General features: G+C 49.9%; 1 protein-coding gene across 4 annotated transcripts in view; it reads left to right on the forward strand.

The window, feature by feature from the left end:
- Positions 1 to 19996, forward strand: part of Polr3b (RNA polymerase III subunit B) — a 98255-nt gene that overhangs the window by 59807 nt on the left and 18452 nt on the right. For 3 of the 4 annotated variants that reach the window (XM_021258379.2, XM_004844810.3, XM_013072295.3), the window contains 6 exons: positions 2 to 100; positions 2838 to 2965; positions 8263 to 8472; positions 10896 to 11054; positions 12604 to 12721; positions 15308 to 15450. In XM_021258379.2, the coding sequence (XP_021114038.1) occupies positions 2 to 100; positions 2838 to 2965; positions 8263 to 8472; positions 10896 to 11054; positions 12604 to 12721; positions 15308 to 15450 (857 nt within the window). The remainder of the gene's footprint in view (position 1; positions 101 to 2837; positions 2966 to 8262; positions 8473 to 10895; positions 11055 to 12603; positions 12722 to 15307; positions 15451 to 19996) is intronic. The other variant, XM_021258380.2, reaches the window with a different exon arrangement.

A 19996-nucleotide genomic window follows, 5' to 3' on the forward strand; every position in this document is an offset into this window, starting at 1 on the left:
GGAATTTTGAAGATTTCTTACATGAGAGTCTGGTCGAATATTTAGATGTGAATGAAGAAAATGATTGCAACATCGCACTCTATGAACATACAATTAACAAGTAAGTAGCATCTGTCGAACCCTAGTAGAGGCGGCCTCCTCTCTCAACGTCCTCTTAGTTTTCCGTCCCGTGCTCCTGTGGTCCTTGCTGCTAGAAGCACACCCAGCACTTATCCCCGTGGAAGGCAGCGCAGACTTGCCAACAGGTCATCCGTAGATTTCATTATCCTTCCTGTTCGCATGACACTTAGTATTTTTTTTAAAAAAGGAATCACTTCTCTGTAATATCTGACTGCTGTAAAAATTTAACAAAACATGAGGCTGCATAAAAGATGTGTTTCTGTCTTCTGAAGAGGATTTAGTCTGAACTCTCATCTTCAGTGCAGGACTCCTGCAGAATATGTTTTGTAACGCTCTGCCGAAGCTCATGCGTGTTGAAAACGTGAAATGTCCATAATGTCTCATAGAACAGTGATATTTTCAGAAGCATCTGTATCCCATCTGGAATACAGTAGAGGACATCTAGGTAACTTGTCTCTGATGGCGTGTGACTAAGCACGCTTTACCTGAGGTTAGAATTTGTATATTTTGTTAAATCGGGACTTTAATATTCCCACCTGGTAACTACTTGTGCCGTCACTTTAGAACTGCTCACAGCTTCATTTTGCACAAGACTGAAACCTGCTTTTGAACTCTGACTCCTCTCCTCTGTGTCTGCCCCAACAAGTAGCCAACACTAATAGTTTGATATGTTTGCTTCTAGGTAGTTTTCTAAGCAAATATAAACGTATATACACCATCCCACACAATGCATGCATATAAAACAATGATAGCATGTCTCCAGTGTCTTAATTGTTAAATTTAACTGTGTTATGGGCATTTTCCATATTAGTACATGTATTTATATTTGCCTATATACATAAAAATTATGTTTTTTAATTATATTATCTCCCTACACATATATATAAAACTATATATGATAACTATTTAGAGCTGATAAAGATTTAGAGCAGGGATGGCACACCCTTTAGAGCTTTCAGTGATAACAGACAGCCTGCTGCAGCATGCATGCCATACATTTGCCACCACTGATTTAGGTTGTTTCTGATTTTTCCATTGTTATTATTATTATTGTTTTTTTATTTTTGAGACAGGATATCACTACACAGTTCAGACTGGCCTTGGACTCACTGTGTACCCCAGGCTGGCCTCAAAATTGTGGCAATCCTCCTGCCTCAGCCTCCTGAGTGCTGGGATTGCCAGTGTGCCATCACGCCTGGCGAAAAACCCGAACAAACCCAGAACCCTTTCCTTCCTTGCTGACAAAGGGCTAAAGTGGTGATAAGATTGGAGCCCCACCAGTCCCAATGAAATGATGTCCCCAAACGAAGAGCTAAGTGGAAAGCACCCTCACCGAAGCAGGGGGAAATGGCACATGTGCGCATTGCGAGAAGAAGTAGATGGCTAACTCAGTGCCCCACAGGGCTTCCCCAGACACATGGCAGCTACGCTGCGGGGTGGGCAGGGACTGGACATCGCTTCTGTCCACGGGGCTGGAGACTGCCGGGCGGTGCCAGCGTCACTGCTCACACATGCGGGAGAGCCAGAGTGTCAGGACCACGGTCCTCAACACCATGTCTGTCCCTCTCAGCACAGCCCTGCAAGAGTCTGGCCATGCTGACTTGTTCAGGCACCCAAATTGCTCTGCCATTTAGCCAAAGCCGAGTTTTGTGCAGAAATGTATTATGAAAGTAACCGAGGAAAAATCTTTATGAGTCTGATCCCAAAGTAGAGCTGTCCAATAAAATCGTAATACAAGCCTCCCTGGTACAACTGCAGATGTCCTAGTGGTCCCCTTAAACCCTAAAAAGAAATGGGTAAGATTCATTTGAATAATGTTTTTATTTAGCCAGTATATCTAAAATACTACTCTGTTAGCATGTACTCAGTATAAAAATATAAAAATACTGAGATATTTCTCTTTCAGCCATACCACAAGTCCTCAAAATCTGCCATGCACATATAGCTCATCTCATTTGAGATGCCAGATTTATCGGAAATACTCTGATTTCACAACCCTTCCAATTAAAAAAGTAGATTCACAAATGAAAGTTGTTCCAAATATCATAACTAAAATGTTTTAAATAACAAGTTGAGTTATTTAAATTTACAGTTTTAAAGTTTAAAGTAATTAAAATTTGGTAAATTAGAAATCAGTCCTTAGTTGCAGCAGCCACACTCTTGGCCCTGTGGGTCCGTAGAATCTTCCTCTCCAGAGTGGTGACAGCCTTCTTTTTTTTTTTTTTTTTGGTACCAGGGATCGAACTTGGGTCCTTGTGCTTGCGAGGCAGGCGGTGGAACCACTGAGCTAAATCCCTAGCCCCACTGAGCTAAATCCCCAGCCCGGTGACAGCCTTCTTGAGAACAGGGCTGGACAGGAGAGCAAGCTGGTGCGCGTGGACGTTATTGCTGCTGCCTTGTGTTCACTGTCGTGGCCCTCTGTGTGCTCTGTGTTATTACAGTATTAGCATGTATCACCAAATGCCTTGTTTTTATATAAATAATTCCATCCTGTTTCCCTTCTCTTATATTTCAATCCCTAAGAAAATTTCTGTTAAAAAATCTAAGTAGTTTTATCACCTCTATTTAAGCATGCTTTTGTTTCACCAGTTTTCCTAGGATCAAAGTTCATTGTCATATAAATCTCTTGGGGACCTAGGTGATGATAGTTTTATTCCCTCCAAGAAAGCACTGACCCGGTCCTGCTGGTCTGAGCTGCCTGCTTCTTCCCTTGCTAGAGACACCACCCACCTGGAGATCGAGCCCTTCACGCTGCTCGGCGTCTGCGCTGGCCTGATCCCGTACCCACACCACAACCAGTCCCCGAGGAACACCTACCAGTGCGCCATGGGCAAACAGGCCATGGGTAAGAGTCCGGGCAAGCTGAGCAGTGGACGGCTTCTGTCTCGCGGCTGCACTCCGGGTTGGGGCGGTCTGCCGTCGGTGCACCTGCGGGTCCAGGAGGTGCCACAGAGCTCCGCAGACTTGCGAGTTCCTCTCCTGTCCACGCACAGAACTTCTCCAGCTTGTTCCCTTCACCAGATTGGCAGGTGGTAACTCCCAGAATTCTAAGAGAATAAATATAAATTGTTAACCAAGAAAGATTAAAAAAAACTCAAGGTGAGGGGAGAAGAGAGATAAAGGTGCTCAGTGCATCTTGGACCGCACCTCGGAATTGTCTGGGTGATGATCGCTGCACCCATTGTATCCTCACAGTTGCTGTTGTGTCTCCCAAGGTTTGTTACGCCAGTATCTGAAATCATCTTTCTTCCTCCTGTTTTTCTTCCCTTTCGTCTGTCTACCTATTAATCTGTGAACTCATCCACTTGTCCATAGCATATTGAGCAAGACTGTAGAACAGACACAGGGCTGGAGCTGAAAGCAGATGAGACAGAGCTCTGGGCTTCAAGAGGTCAGAGACCAACCCATGAAACTGACCCGGTCTCCTGAGATGAGTGCTGCAGGAGACGGACAGCTGGGATCTGAGGGAGTGCGAGGAGAGGACCCTTGGACAGTGGGCTGCCGCAGGGACAGGGCTGGGCTGAGTCTTGAACACCGTGCGTGCGTAGGGGTCGCAGGTGTGGGAATAGAAGCAAGCGTCTCATGAGGACGTCCGTCTGGTGTAACAGCATGGGTACGGGGGCATTAGGGAAGCACTGCAGGGTGAGCAGCTGGAGTTGTGTCTTAAGATGACACAGAAAATTCCAGCATGCACCCCACAGCCCCGAAGAAAAGACAGGTTCTGCCGATGAACCTTTCTAAATGTTTTTAGAGGTCATCTAGGTCCTGATAAGTTTTATCTTCATACACATCTGTGATGCCAGTCTGACTTGTCCTCTCTAATTTTAAGTGATACAAGAGCATATGGCCTTTGGGTGACAGGACAACACCAGCTGCTGCCAACTGTGGCGTGCCAGCTAAGGAATCCCAGCTCCTCATTACGGGGAGTGAGCATCTGTATTTCAAGTTTGTACGTAGCCCTTTAGGAGCTAGAAGAAATCGAAAGCGTGTAGCGCTGCAGCCATTTACCTGGGGAGGCAGGCCTGGCCTGGGCAGCCTTCCCCGAGGATCCTGAGCAGCGTTGTCCTTTCCACTCTGCACTCAGCCCCGAGGCAGTGGCGCCGGCAATTCCCGAAACCTACAATACTGCCCGGTGTGTATCATGAAAGGGCCATCACCTCTGCCAGGTCCACCAAACCATTCTGTTTCGTGATGTGAATCCCCACTGAAACAATACACCTTTTGCATGGAAGCTTCAGCAGAATTGATGGACGACTAATCACTCCAGCGCTAAAGCCACTCTCCGTGTGTTTGAAGATGGAAACGGAAGAGCCGCAGCCATCTCCCTCAGTGAAGTAAGGCTTTAAGAAAAAAAGAATAGACTTGAAGGAACGGAATCACATTTTTATTTTTATAACACCCTCCCCACACACAAAGAAGCACCACCTTTATTTTGTGGTCTGCGCGTCTGCCGCGTTGGGTTAGTTACCACACACAGTTAAGCAGGATCAGGCCGTACAGAAAGCCAATTCAGTGTCTGTGGAGTTCTTTTGTAGCTTCCTGTGTGAAGGGTTTTCTTCTCGTTTTGTTTTGAGTGTCATTTGCAATTCATTGTCTGTGTTTTCTGAGGTTGGTGTATTCAGCTGCTGTGACCCTGGGTCCTGCACGTTTAGCTCCTTGGATACAATCCTCTGACGTTACTGCTGACGCTAGGCAGACAAAAGCGCTGAATATCTTAAGTAATAAAAAAAAAAGCCTTTGTCACTGTTTGTTATTATAAAACACCTGACTGGAAAGAAAAGCATGGAGGTAGAAGTACATTTAAATTTGGCACCTCGCATGGCCACATTTCTCTCTAGACCCTGAAATAGCTGCAGAAGTATTGAGCCAGGTCTGTATGAAAACCGCAAAGGAAAGGCCATGGCACAGACCAGGTCTGTGAAGCAGGCCCAGCCTTTAGATTGTGTGCACGCCTTGTGGTCTCCACAGCGATAGCTGAGTCACTCCCACTGAGGACTTCGCGCCTCCTACAGAGCCTGTGCAGACGCTCCCTCGCTCACTCGCTCGCTCGCTCAGAAGCGGTGTTCCTTGCTGTTGTGTCTGTTAGCTCGGGTAGAAAGGCAGTGGCCCAGAGCTGGTTCACCACACGTCCCAGCCAACCCCAACCCCTTCAGCATGGAAGTCATCTTCCATCACGCCAGGGAGGGGACACCGAGACTGACATGAACCGCAGAAACAGCCCTTCCTGGTTTGTGAGCCCGTGGAGGGTTCCCTCGGCTCAGTTTCCACGCAGGGCCTCTGTGCTGCTGAGAGGACCTCAGTGCTGGGCCGGGCGCAGAGCGAGCAGCCCGGTGGACATCTGGAAGCGCAGGTTCCCCCGTCACTTGGCATGTGGCTCTGTGGCTCGTGTGGACTTGGGGTGTCACCAGATGCTGATTCTCGTGGGTCACACTGTCCCGTGCCGCTCGTGTATTCGGTGGCCGCCCTCGAGTGGGACAGTCCGTTCAAAAAGGTGGCTGCTCTGTCAGCTCGGTGAGGAACTGCAGTGACCTCCCCTTCACCCCAAAGTGCCCCATTAGTCACGATTCATTCCACACACCCAAAGTGCTGGTTATGTGTGCTTCCACAAGAGAGCTCTTTAAAAAGGCTTTAAAGAAGACTTCTGATGAGATCATAAGTACCAAACCCACGCTGAAAGGTTTTGCTGCTGCCCCACTCCGAGGTGGCTGTGGTGCGGTTTCCGCAGGGCCTCCTCCTTGGCTGTCATCAGTGGCCTGGCTGTCTGTGTTCCCTGTGTTTCCCTCCATGATGCTGCTGCTCAGCTGCAGAAAACTCTCTGGCGGCCTGAAGCCTCATCTCAAGCTGCGTGAAGTGCACAGTTGCAACCGGATGCTCAACACAGATTTTAAACGATTTCATGGAAAAGGACAAACTTATTGTCTGTGAACTTCACCGTGATCCCAACAGCAGTCTCATTTCTAAAACAGTGATCTATCTGTTGCCAGGTACCCTGCCTAGTTTATTAGCTGGCACTAAAGTAACATAAATTAATTGGCATTTTATAGTGTAAACTTGACACCGAGTTCATGAAGTTCAGTGGGACTCTTGTTTTTCACATGAATCTTGATAAGTTTTCTAGAGATGTAAGCACAAACATAGGGGTGATGAAACTATACAGTGAGTCCCAGTTTCTCATGTTGGTGCCAGACAACTGTTAAGATGAATGTCAACTTTGCAAGTGTTAAAATGTGGAGAGATGTGCATATTAAGATTGTTGAAGTACAGTAACTACTCTTCCCATTCTAATATGAGGGGTGATCAAAATATACAGTAAATGTTTACATTTTAAAAATTTATCACAATAAAAGACACTTTGCCATGAATCCGCCTCAGAATACTGTCCCTCGCTTCAAACACATTTATCTTATTGTTCTTGCCACTTTCTGAAGCAGCTCTGGAAGTCCTCTTTCCTGAGTGAGTGTCTTTTTAAGTTCTAATCAAAATTATGGTGAATGCTATTGCTGCTAAGTGCCTGAAGGGCAGGATCTAAAAACCATGACTGTTCACCAAATCTGGTATGATGTGATTTCAGCTCTTCCCCAGAGTCAAAATGACCATGAAAGGGAAAAATTTTGATCAGTTCCAGACATTGAGCCACAACAGTGCAACTAAGACACACAGGAAAGAGAATTCCAGAGCTGCTGCAGAAAGGGGCAAGAACAAGAGATAAGTGTTTGAATCGAGGGGAGGGATTCCCAGGGGGACTCGTGGTGATGTGTCCCTTACTGTAGTAAATTTAAAAAAGCATTCGCTGTATGTATCGATCATACCACATATCATTCTTCAGTGTAATTCATGTGCCATTTACTCTGAGCATCTACAGTCTGCACTGCGCTAGGTGAATTTCTCTGATACGCTTTGCAGCTCTTACTGTTCTTTCAGCAGTCATGGTCAAGGAATATCATACTGTTTTTGCTGATTGAAGTTTATTTTCAGCCCTGAATTGAGAGCACCATTGATTTCATGATAGGAATATGAAGAAGTTAAAGAGAATAATCTGGAGTATTGGTATCTATCTCCTCACCCAGGTGTAACTCCATGAGGCGCCTGGGGGCCGAGGTGTGTGGGTGTAGGTGTCACTGGAGGCGTGTGTAGGAGGGACACAGCTCTCTGCTTTCCCTCATGTCAATCCTGCAGCCACCCATGGGGGAAAGAAGCACCCAGGAGGAGTTGAAGGGGCTGGGGCCCCAGAGTCTCAGCAGCAGGGCCAGCCCACACAGCCCAGTTCTCAGGGCCCGGTGTAGGATAAGCTGTGTCCACGAGCCCAAGGCACTGAGAAGCCTTTGTTTCAGCAAGCTGGGCCTCGCAGGGTGGTTCTGAGGGACAGGAGAGGGTTAACGACCTCATTGCCAGTGGGCAGTGACCCAGCAGCAGCCTTCCAGGACCAATCAGCTGGAAAGACTGATTTTTAAGCAAGGAGAGCCATCCTGATTGGGCGCTTTCCTGGATTGCGAAGGGCAGTGGCTGTGAACTTTGGCTCTCAGGCCACAGCGAGCTGTTTGTTTCATTGAAAGCTCTAAAAGCTTCGCCATCACTGCCTTATGGGAAGGGACCTTGACTGTCCCTGTGTATCTTTTGTCTGGCACTGAGTAAATGTTTAATATCAGGGACTGCTCAGTAAATGAACGAACTGCTCTCCCTTTACCTGACTGCCTCTTTCTTCGTTCTTTTCTCACTCTCTTGCCTTTTTCCATTTACAGTTTCGCAACTGTTGACTCTTTTTTATGAACTGTGTGTCTGTTTCCATGCCTAAGCTCCTGGCCGGTGATGACTAGAGGGTCCCCATCCCCTTTCCTGGGCAGCTAGGAATGGGCCTGCAGTGTAGTAGCCAAGCACAGGCCGTGGACTTAGGAAATCACCCAGTGAGAACCAAACTCTCAAGCAAGATCCGTCCAAAAAGTTGAAATTATTTAGATGATATACCTCAAGTATAACTTACTGTAAGAAGTTATTGGCCACCATGAGGGTCTTGCTTTATCAGTGCTTGACCTGAAGATTTTTCTTACTTGAATTAGTGGAGTTCGTGTGTTTATTACATTAATTGCTACACAATTATTTCAGATGATAGAATGTTGGGTTTTGTTTCCTCCAATGTTAATGAAGGTACCATTGGATACAACCAGCGAAACAGAATCGATACTCTCATGTATCTGCTAGCATATCCACAAAAACCCATGGTTAAAACAAAGACCATCGAGCTGATAGACTTCGAGAAGTTGCCAGCAGGGCAGAACGCGACAGTCGCTGTGATGAGCTACAGTGGCTATGACATTGAGGATGCTCTGGTCCTAAACAAGGCCTCCCTGGACAGGGGTGAGTGGGTTCCCAAGGTTCGGACTAACACCAGAAGTGCTTTTGGCAGAATTAGGGAACAGTGGGTGACTCGTGTCAAAATCACTTGGTGTCAGAACATTACAATACAAGTGATTTGAATTTTATAATACAAACAGGAAGTAACCTTTGGGCATTGGCTTTTGCTTGCTTGCTTGTTTGTTTTGAATGTTACAGTGAGTGTGCTACTACCTGATCTTTTGTTCTTCCCAAGAGAGAAAAAAGCATAAGAACCTATTTATTTTCCAGTAGGAATTACAATGTTTGAAATGTTTTTTAAAATACATCCAGTAACTTATACAACACCAGACCTGCTTGAGAAAGCAACAGCAGCAGTCAGATGGGAAGGCTGTTTGCCTGCGGTGTCCCTTAGTGCCATAACCCAGTGTCCTTTTTTAATGAAATAATAAGAGTTGAAAATGCACACAGACAAACCCTAGCGTGTAGTTCTTGCGCTCGCCCTTCCGCCTCTGCTTCCGGAGAGTTCACTTCTGCAGGTCCCCACGTTCCCCGAGTGTCAGCAGTGCCTGCTCTGTCCCTGTCCTCTGGAGCCCGCTATGCCTTCCCTCCCCTCTTGAGAGTTGCTAGGCACCCGCAGTAGTACTCCTAGCCATGTGTCAGTGGCACTAATGTTGGCTGCACTTAATTTATGCCTCTTTTTTCCTCCAAATGACCACAGCCATGCTTTAAAACTAGATGTTTTCCTTTCTGATTAGCTGGTAGTGTTTATGTGGAAATCTGAAGACTTGGTGATGTCCGTCAGAAACTCCACGACACAATTGGACGCTCTGTGTTTACTGTCCCCTCGCCTTTAAGCTACCACCTGTGAATACCGTGTGTTCACACTTAGCAGAAAGCACTTCTCGATTTCGTGCAGTTCAGATTCACCCTGCACCGGGTGTGTTGCAGTTAGTGGCTGCTGTGTGACATTTCCAGGCCCTGCAGCGTTCCCCTGCCTGCCACTCCCTGGCAAGTCTGTGGCAGCCGTGCCCTGCCCATGAGGAGCCACACTTGCCTGACTGGGACAGGCTCAAAGACGTGCGCATATGTTCTTCCTCCAGCCAGTGGTAGCAGTCACTTTCTCCCCGCAGTCACCTTCAAGTTGAAAAAATTATAGGAGGACACAGGATTTATTTAGAAATCCATTTGTGCCTCATTGATCTTCTAAACTCCTGTTTCCTGAAAGGGCTCCGTGTCAAGTGGAGATTCCTGGGAGAAGAGTTTCAAAGCCAAGCGGCCGTCTTGTGCTAGCAGAGTTTAACCCGAACCGGTTTCCTGTTTAAATGAACTCTGACATGCTCAGTGTATTCTGTGGAGACCCAAGAGGGTGTGCAGTGTAGACAGCGGCATGGCCAAGGGATAAAAACAGCGTGCAGGCACTGAGTCCTGGAAGGGGTGGTCTGTGATGAAGGAGCAACAGCTCTTTGGGTAACTCTACCACTGATTCATTTTGTTTTGCTTTTTGGGAGATTCAGTGGTTGAGTCTTTGTCCCCTCCAAAGATTTTCTTCTGTCCACCTTGCTTATGTTTTTAACACATTCCCACCGGCTCAAAGCACTGGCAGAACATGCATGAACATCCCACTGGTGGTACTGAATGTCCTATCTGGAGGTTTGTACCACACAACAGGACAGTCATGCATGTCGCAGTGGCAGTTCAGAGTCGCCCAGCAGCTACACATACAGGTTATGGCCTCATCTTGAATGTGCTGCTGTTCTTAGGATTTTCCCCTCATCCACTAGATGAATCCAACCTAAAGAAGTAATGAAAGTAAACTAATTTTAAGGGCAAATATATTGTCTCTCCCACTGAAGTCATCTGGTTGTGCTTTCTCTTTGTTCTCTCTCTTCTCTAGACAGAGATTATTATCTTTTCTGTTCATGTGCTTGTCTCTCTGCTTGCTTGCTTTTTGGGGGCCACTTTTATAAAGGCCGCCATCAGAGAAAGAGCTTTCCAGGGCAGTGAACAGAAGTTACCCACTGGAAGTTGCCCACTTGCTGCCCACTTCCTGGGTGACTGTGGCTGCTTACTCTCGGGACTTACTTGTAGTGCTTGGAAGAGATAGGGAGTCACCAGGTGGTGTGTGACACCCTCCCCAGTTCTAATATTCTGTGGCCCTGTGCTCAGAAAGAACTGCAGTGCCACTGTTAGGTCTCTCTCCCCTTCTCCATCCGTCCAGGCGGTGGCACGCTGGAAAATGTAGAGACTCCGTGCTGATGCGGGCAGTAGGCAGGGAGGAGCCTCGCCATTGCTAGGGGTATCGGGCTATTTTTGTGTCAATCTCAGATGATCCAAATGTAGTTTTAGTTTGTTTGGAAGGGTGAGATGGGATGTATTGGTGAACAGCACAAATCCATGTTTTCTGATATTTCTGGTAGTTCTAACCCATCTTGGTTTCATTGTAGGCTTTGGCCGGTGCCTTGTGTATAAAAATGCTAAGTGCACATTGAAGCGATATACCAACCAGACTTTTGACAAAGTGATGGGGCCCATGTTGGATGCCGCCACCAGGAAGCCCATCTGGCGACATGAAATTTTAGATGCAGATGGTATTTGTTCTCCAGGTAAAAGCTTTAAAAAAAATTTCAATGTATGCATTTTGAAATGTGAATTTATACAACAACATTTCTGCATATGTGGAAAACAATGCAGGAAAAACACCTATAATACCACTATCTGGACCAGTGTGGTCATTTTTTTGTTTTGTTTTGGTTTTGGTTTTTTTTTTGGTACCGGGGATTGAACTTGGGTCCTTGTGCTTGTGCAGCAGGCAGCGAAACCACTGAGCTAAATCCCCGGCCCTAGTGTGGTCATTTTTGACGAATTTCCTTCCAGTCTGATTTTCCATGCATTATACTTTTACACAGCAGTAATCTACTCTAATTATAATTTTCTAGTTATAATTTTGAACCCCAGAGAAGCCACTTTAAAGAAATGACAAGGATAGAGTCGTATCCCTGCATCTACATTGGTGTTTCTTTATTTGTAAGCGTTTTCCTCGCAGGCAGCTTTAGAATCTTCTCCCTAACAAGTGTGACTCTGTTAGTCATGAATCTGTGATGAATCTCTTGGTGCAGCCCCTGCCCCCGCAGGTCCTGCAGCTGGTGTGGGAGGCGGCACTGACCAGGGCCACACAGAAACATGTCCTAAGGGCCCATGGACAGCCAGGAGGCCACATTATGGCAAGAAGGTTTGTCAGGGTGGGAAGCTCAGTAAAGGCTTCCCCGGGAAGTGGGTGGAAGAGTTGGCTCTGCCAAGGGGCAGGGCCGTGTTCTGAGCAGGAGCTCCGGCACCCCCCGCTTGTCAGAAGTCCCGAGTGTGACAGCTGAGCCACTTGCTCTAGAGAAGGCCAGTGCTGCTGGAAGGAGTGCAGGGGAGTGGGGTGAACATGAGTGGAGCAAGGGCAGGAGAGGAGTGCAAACCGGTGCCAGGCCAGAGCAGAGCCAGGGCCACATGACAGCAGTGTGAAGACAGGGCCCGGAGGGCAAGGGGAGCCCGCTGGGTGCTCCTGGGCGGACCCAGCACCATCCGCACAGCTCCTTCCAGCGGGTACATGGGCACCCAGTGCACACGGTGCCTGCCTCCCCTGGCCTGGTTGCTGCTCCTCAGAGAGTTGCTTGCTCGCTGTCTCGGCACCGGGCAGCACAGCCTGGGAGACCAGTGCTGGCCTGGCACTGTCAGTGCTGGTCTTCAGACTTCCTGGGAAGACATGGGAAGAGCAGCAAAGCCAAGGGACGCTTCGATTTCCTCATTGGCCGAGTTAAGTGGGTGGTGACTTATTACTGGTTGGAATTGCTGTGAGTGAAAAATGACCAATACCTCTTCTGGTGCCCTGAAAGAGATCTAAAATAGCTTTTGACTGAGGTGGCACTTAGCTTATTAATGTCTCCTGAGTCGGTTTCTTAGTTTTATTCCCACCATGATCTAATCCATCATTGTTCCTAGATGGCCGGTGAGGTCACATAGGAGGAGCCTGTTGAATTCTAGCTCCCACTGCGTGGAGCCCATATCTTTCTTCTGTGTCTGAAGTCTGGACCAAGACACAGTCCATGTCCCAGCAGTCTGCGTTCTACACCGATGATAACGATGCATCTAACACTTTCCCTCTCCTAGGTGAGAAAGTGGAAAACAAACAAGTGCTTGTGAACAAGTCCATGCCTACTGTGACTCAGATTCCGCTGGAAGGAAGCAGTGTGGCCCAGCAGCCGCAGTACAAAGATGTGCCCATAACGTAGGTAGGGGTGTGCCTGGGAGGACACGTGAGCAGGGGAGGCGGGAGGGAGGCCCTGCCAGGCTGAGGAGCGAGAAACGGCGACCTCGAGCGAGCGAGCGAGCAAGCGCTGTCACTGTCACTGTCATGAGCACAGCCTGGCGCAGAGCCCAGGCCCGGCCGTGCAGTCGCTGACCGTGGCCTGTGTGAGGTGTGGCCTGTCGGCCAGGGGCTCCGGGTGGAAGGGGCAGGAGACAAGGGGCGCAGGCGTCCAGGTGCTGGGTTTGGAGGGTCCCTGCTGCTGGCCGCTCCTGCTGCGATGTGGAGAGGTGGGAATTCATTCTGTGGAGAGTGACTCCATCCGATTTGTGTGTTAACAAATAAAACACCCTGGCCACAGTGTGGCATCGCCAGCTGGAGCCTGGAGGAGGTGGGTGTTACCTCACGTGACCGTTTCTCCTCCGTGCAGCGAGGGAGCTGCAGTGTTAGTCTCTCAACTCCTGGGAGAAAAAGCTGAGGAAGAACAAGGGGCGTTGGGGGGTGAGCGGGGCGTGACCACCGTGCTGCGGAGACCTTTGAGAGCAGGCTGCAGGGCTGGGTAAGGCAGGGCTGGGAGGGGCAGAGGCACAGGCGCCTGCTCAGCACCCAAGGTAGAGGCCTGCTGTGCGCAGGAACTTCATGGGCTGGAGAATGCAGTGACCCCGCTGCAGAGAGGAGGCGCGGCTACAGAGATCTGCGCGCTGCCTTGAGGGCGGCTCCCTCGGTCCAGTTCTGGGTTCGATTAGCTCGGTTAAGCCCCCTGCCCCCCCCCCAGCTGTGTCCTCTCAGTAGCTCATTAAGAAGATGAGGAAGAGAGGTTGGGTCACTTCCCAAGCTCACACCTCTGTGAGTGGCAGGGACAGGATTTGAACGTCTGCAGTCTGGGTCCCAGCCCTTTTGAGCACCATGCTAACTCTGCAGGGCAGTGCCGGCCCCTTGTCTGTGTGTGGTGGCTGCACACAGCTGGGCCCAGCCCTGGCCCAAGCTGGGAGCACAGGCTCTGTCTGCAGCATTGCCCTGTGCTGCTGCCGCCGGCGGCTCCCGTCTGCCTCCTGGGCCTTCCTCCCCGGCTCTCACTGAGAACCTGTTCTGCTGCTTTGGTGTCTGTCCTCCCCACTTCAGCCTGTTTCCCATTGATTGCCTGCCCGTGGGCTGGGAAGTGTGCTGTAATGCTTCTTACCGCCAGAGGAGAGGGAGGGGGAGCTTTTCTGAGCTTCGGGTCCTCCTCGGGCTGCCGCTCTGTTCCCTTCCGTGTGGCTCCTGCATGCCTCACCTCCATCTCTCCTCCTTCACCTTCTACTTGTTCCCTGCCCTCTGAACCAGCTCTACCCCTTCCTCCCTCGGAGATGGCTCCTGAGTGGTTGCCGTGCTGGTGCTGTCTGTGTGGTGTGTTTGCATCATTTGGGAAGTCTGGGGAGTGCAGTAGGGCCCTGGTGACCTGGGAGCAGAGCCAAAGCAGCCCCTGGCCTGCACAGCTGCAACTCAGCGGGAAGCGAGGCCCCAAGTTGACTGTGTCAGCAGCCTCAGTGGACCCTCTGTCGCCGTCTAGTGCACAGACGTCGTCTCTAATTCACCTGGCACCCGAGCGCCCGGCACAGTACCCAGAATGCCTGCGCTGCCCCTGACTGTCGTGTGGGCTGGGGCTCCACCTGCAGCCTCTGCTGACCTCCTGTCTGACCGAGGTGGCCTTGTCCTGGCCCCTAACTTGCCCACCTGGGCTGAATGTGCTTGCAGAAGTGCACCCCACCCCTGCTTGCTGCTGATAGCTCCAGGGGGGCATCTGCTGCCCCTGTGCCTGGAGGTGTTTCCAGGACTGCAGAGCCATGGGCCCCTCCCTACCCAGCCCCAGACCAGCTCCTCCTCCTGGGCCCCCTCGGGGGCTGCTGGCAGCACAGGCCTGGCTCCTCCTGCTGTTGCTGGGCTGTTTTCTGCCTCTGGGCTCTAGGCCGACTTCCCCACTGGAGTGGCTCCCTGACAGGGTGGCCTGGGCCTCGCACGCTCCACGGGGCTCTCGCATGCTCCACGGGGCTCACATAGCTGGCCGTGGTACCCTGGCATCGAGACCTCTCGGCTGCTCCTTCCCTCTCCTTCCTGGGAGGGCCAGCATGAGTCCTGTGGCACAGGGCTGGGCCCACTCCGAGACTGCACAGAGCCCTTGAGGCCTGCGAGCCCTGAGGGGACGCCACACAGTGTCTTCGCTCAGGAAGCCCGAGAGGGGCCTCAAGTGGACACAGGCAGGTGATGGGAGATTGTCCTGAGGTTGGCAGCTTGGAGCTGGATCTGAGAGACTGCAGCTCCACTTCTCCAGGTGTGTCCTTGGGTTGTCACCGGGCCTCACCTGTGACCAGGAAGCCCCAGTATGGGATTGCCAGGAGGGTGACGCTATGCCATGCCTGCCTCCTCGTAAACATACATGACTGTAAAATAGAAAGTGTAGATTTGAATTTAATATTTAGAATGCACACATTTTTCAGAGCTCAAAAAGGGAATCCCAAAGCATTTATGACCGGATGAAATAGACGTACATGTGATAAACTGGCAATTTTAGTGACTTTGTCTTCCCATCAGTTACAAAGGAGCAACGGACTCGTACATCGAGAAGGTGATGATCTCCTCCAACGCTGAGGATGCTTTTCTCATCAAAATGCTGCTGCGACAGACAAGGCGCCCGGAGATCGGGGACAAATTCAGCAGTCGTCACGGGCAAAAAGGTAAATCAGTCACTCGTCCACTTGCTTAGCAAACTGAACGTGCTAAAAGACCATATGTATGAAATGTTTCTCTAACTTCCTCCTGTTAAAAAATCAGTGTGTTTGGAAATTATTACATTGTTATCAAAATTATCATTGCTTTATTTCTCAGTTTAACCTCTTTATATATTAATGACATTTCTAGATACATGGTAAAATTGCTTATCTGAGGTACTTGTCTTTCATCCCCTGCCCGAAATTGTAACTATGGATGCATTCTAGTGTTCCTGTTGAAGTGTGTGTGACTGTTCGAAAATAGCAAAACTTACTGACATTTTTCCTCGTGTATGTTTCCAACTGCAGTACATTCTGCGGGTCAGGTATCACAAGAGGTCATCTAGAAGACACCGGAATTGCAAGTCTCTCCTTAGCAGATGGGTCAGGGCCCAAGTGTGCAGTCAGCTTGCTGCTGAGCTGGTCTCAGATCCGCAGCTCCAACCCACAGTAGCCCTTTGTCACCCCTCAGTCCCTCTCCGTGAGCCTCTCCTCTCAGTGATGGTTACTGCCCCATTGTCATGCGAATGTGGTTCGATGGCTTGTGATCCCCTTGATTAGCTTGACTTCCTGGGGTCTCGTTCAGCCACTGTCCATAGCATCCGAGAGTGGGGACTTGGTCCTGGGGCCTGACTCCTGGCTTGGCTTTTGCCTGCCTCTTAGCCCTAAGAATGAGGACTTCGGCCGAGGCTCTTGGCGCACTGTGGCAGGCGGTGTCTGTGGCTCTCTCGTGGCCTGTCTCTGAGTCTCACGTGGCCACAGGAGGTGGGTACTGATGTTATCCCCCTCTAACAGCGAGGAAGCAGGCACAGAGGGAAATAGCATGCTCAGGGTCACTCAGTTTGTGGCAGAATTGATTTTTGAGCCTGGGCAGCTGGCTCTGGAGTCTGAGCTCTTAACTGGCTCCTCGGCCACCAACTGCAGAGCAGCTGGCGCTGGGCCTGGCCCCTTGTCAGTGCTCTAGAAGGGGCCGCAGCCTGGCTGGTGTCGACTGTGTCCTTCTGACATGCATTTGAGGTGCAGCTCTTCTCCTTATGCTCACTTAACTGTTACCACAGCTCCTAAATTGTAAGTGAGCATACTATTTTCTTGTCTTTAATGCAGTGGAGATAACTGCTCATCATGTTCTTGCCGATTGTAGTTTCATTTGCCAAGCGAGTATATCAGGTCTTACATTTTGGTCAAATAAATCCACCCTTAGCTGTCATTCTGCCAATGAAACTATTTCATACTCTGATACTATTCTTCAACAGCATTTTTAGTTCAGTTGACAGAGCCAGATTATTTTAGCCTATCCATATTTTTAAGGGAGAATTTGTTCCGTCTGTTAATGCAAATTTGCCACCTCTAATTCACAGTTCCTTGAGGTGCTGCTAATGTCTCTGAGTGTTTTTGTAAAATACCTACGGCTCTCATGTTTTCTACTGCTTTCCAGTGAGAATAAACTCTGTCTGCAGACCTTTCCTCTTGTTCTGAGACGTGCTCCTTAGTCTCTCTGGGGTGGGTGCAGCCTTGTCCCCTGTCTGTTTCCTTTGCCCATTCTCTGACTGGAGCGAAGCTCTTAGTCTCTCCTTAGAAGGTGTGCCTGAAGAGGCCGTCTCCACTCGGTCAGTCTGCAGGCTTCATCTCCCCCAGATCTGGGTCTGGGTTCCCTGGGGTGTTGTGGGTAGAGTTGGAACTGGCTGTCGTGTCAGTGCTGGTCGGCTGTGTCGTGGGCAGAGTACAGGTCCTTGCCTTCTCTGTGAGGTTTGGTGACACCTTTCTCGCAACAGATGCTTGGAGTGTAGTTGCTCTTGGAATATCTGAATGAGTCGCAGGTTGGGGAGGCAGGCAGGGCGCTCTGCTCTTGGTGGGCTGCTTCTACTCAGGTTCTGATCACACACTGCGTGATTCCGTGTACGTGGATGGGCACATCGTGCTGCTGAAGCGAAAAGCCTCAGGTTAGCGAGCGTGGAGGTGAAATGTCAGGCGGTCCCGGCCCTGGAGCGGCCTCGCAGACTGTCAGTACGATGGGGTTAACGTTCACTGACAGAGCGGCTTCTGATGTGCAGACCTGGGATGGCAAGTTTTAGGGCTCTGCTCACTCGGGGGGGCTCTGACTGACACATCTCCATATGAAACCGAGAGGTCCTCCCGGGGTCGCTGACCTTTCATGGTGCTCAGGAGTTTGTCTTGCTCGGTTCCCTTTTCCAGATGGCTTTTAATCCAAGGGTGGAGCCTCCTGCTTAGCCTAGGCTCCCGGGTGGCCCCTCCTGCACAGCATCAGCAGACTTACTGCAGACTTCGGGGGGTAGGGGTGGGAACCCTCTTCTCACCCATTCTCCATTTCTCTTTTCTTTCCCTAGGAGATTCGATCAACTTTATTTTCTGGACTTTTTGAACTTATCATACTTCTAATGTGCAATTTAAAATATAAATTTACTTTCTTTTTATAGCAAGGGTACATATTTTTGGGGTTTAATTTTAGTTTTTTCGGTTTCTCCACTGTTCCGGATTTACTTCTGTGTCTTGGTCAGTTTTCTCCTTAGTAGATTTCAGAGGATGTGGTCTGCTGTTTTTGTTGAGGCTCTAATGCCTGGCACTCTCCGGAGCCCCGTGTCCGGGGACAGAGCCTCGTGAGCGTCACTAGGGTAGTTGGATGGGGACCCAGAGGACTGCTGGCGCCAGTCTGCCCCTCGGAAAGCCCTGGAGCCTAGGGTCCTCCTAACTCCCGCCTGGTGTTGGAGCTGAGAGTGGAGGCAGAGGCAGAGCCAAAGTTTGCCAGCTGAGCTCGGAGAGCCCGGCCAGGGCAGGGTGCAGTGGGCTGCTCCTCACCTGCCCTCTGCCTGCCTGCTCCCTCGGGTAAGGGTTGAGGGAGAAGGGGCATTTCCTGGCTGTAGGCGATGGAGAACAGAAACTCAGGGAGCTGACATTTCTTTTGCGACATTTACTTATGCCGATACTTATTAACTTTCATAAGTGCGGACTCTCCCCGGCCTGAAGCGAAAGCCCCGGCCCCTATTCGCCTTGTGTGCTTGTGGGCAGGCGAAGAGGTAACGGCAAGTCCTGGCTGGGGTCTGGGCTCCAGGAAGAGGCTGGGGCCAGAGATTAAGTGGGGATCATTTGCCTGCTGTTTATCCCCAAATTTATAGTCTGTTTCTTGTTGTGCATTGATGACTCACAGGCATTTTCCTCTCTTGCATCCTTTGATCTATCCAGTTCTAGCCACTGTTGCTGTTGCTGCTACCCAAGGTGGGCAGATTGAGGCTTGGAGAGGAGAGTAGCTCAGTACAGCTCAGGGCGGCAGGGCCAGGATTTGAGTCCAGGCGTTTGATTCTGAGCATGTTGCCCGTTGCATTAGACCTCGTTGAGGGGCTCCTCTCTCTCCAGAGACCATCGCCACTGTGCCTCTGGGGTGCTACGTTCCTGAAGATTTCCCTCGCCTCGGAAGGCACAGTCTTCTCCTGACACATTGGTCCTTTGCTTAGGCTTTAGTAGCCTTAGCTAAAATTCTCGATCTATGAAGAATATGAACAAATATAAAAGGTAAATTTCTGAGCCCTCAGCTTGGCCATTCTGATGCCCCTGGCTAGAAAGGGGGTGCCTGACAGAAGTGTGGGAACAGCTGGCGGGCTCACTCAGGATCTCCTTGTGCCAGTGTCTGACGAGCCCGTGGCGACCCAGCCCAGCCCAGCCCTGGGGGCCCCAAGAGGAGCTGCGGCCTGAACCTTGGGTGTGGGCGAGTGGAGTGGAGAGCCAGGCCCGCAGCATGAGCTCCCCTGCTGGTAGTGGTCACCAGATGAGCCGGCCACAACTTCAGTGCTGTGAGCGCTCACCGCGCATTTGTCCAACCAGGCTTTTGCTGAGCGTGTCCATTCCCATCCAGAGTGAGAGCAGTGGGCAGCTGAACTCAACCTTCACTCTTGAAATGTAGGATTGGTTAGAAACGCTCTTTTTCCTTTCATGGCGTCATCTGCAGGTTGACACGTGGTCCTCACTATGGAACAGTTTGGAGGTTCTTTTGAGTTAGCGCATCTTTCTGTACACTCCCCACACACTTGGAATGTTACACTGTACAGATCGCCTGACTCTCCTTGCTTAAGGGTCTTTAACAGAGCTCTTGTTAGGGATTCTTTTTGTTGATGCATAATGTATAGATTGTATTTCTGTGCCTAATACCTCTTAAAATATCCTCTCCAACAATTAGAGGAGACTTGAAAAATTTAGTCTCACAGAGCACAAGTGTCTATCCTGCTCAAGCCTGATCACTTCAAAGGTAGCAGGATAATTAGTAGCTAATGCAGCCAATGGGATGAGGACACTGAATAGCAGTAGTTCTGCGGGAGATGGGCTAGAGAGCACAGAATGAGTGGTGAACTGGGCGGGAATCCACAGCCATGGTGTGTGAAGAGCCAGGTGGAGTGTGATGGTCAGGGACACCCACTGTTCTGTGATAGGTGTGACAGGTGTGACAGAACACAGCACCTCTGTACTCAAAAGTGGAGGGGAGGGCAGGGATTTAGCTCAGTGGTTC

This window comes from Heterocephalus glaber, unplaced genomic scaffold (genome assembly GCF_053883595.1).
Source record: "Heterocephalus glaber isolate CG9 unplaced genomic scaffold, H.glaber_assembly_v1.0 deba00001572, whole genome shotgun sequence".
Classification (NCBI taxonomy): Eukaryota; Metazoa; Chordata; class Mammalia; order Rodentia; family Bathyergidae; genus Heterocephalus; species Heterocephalus glaber.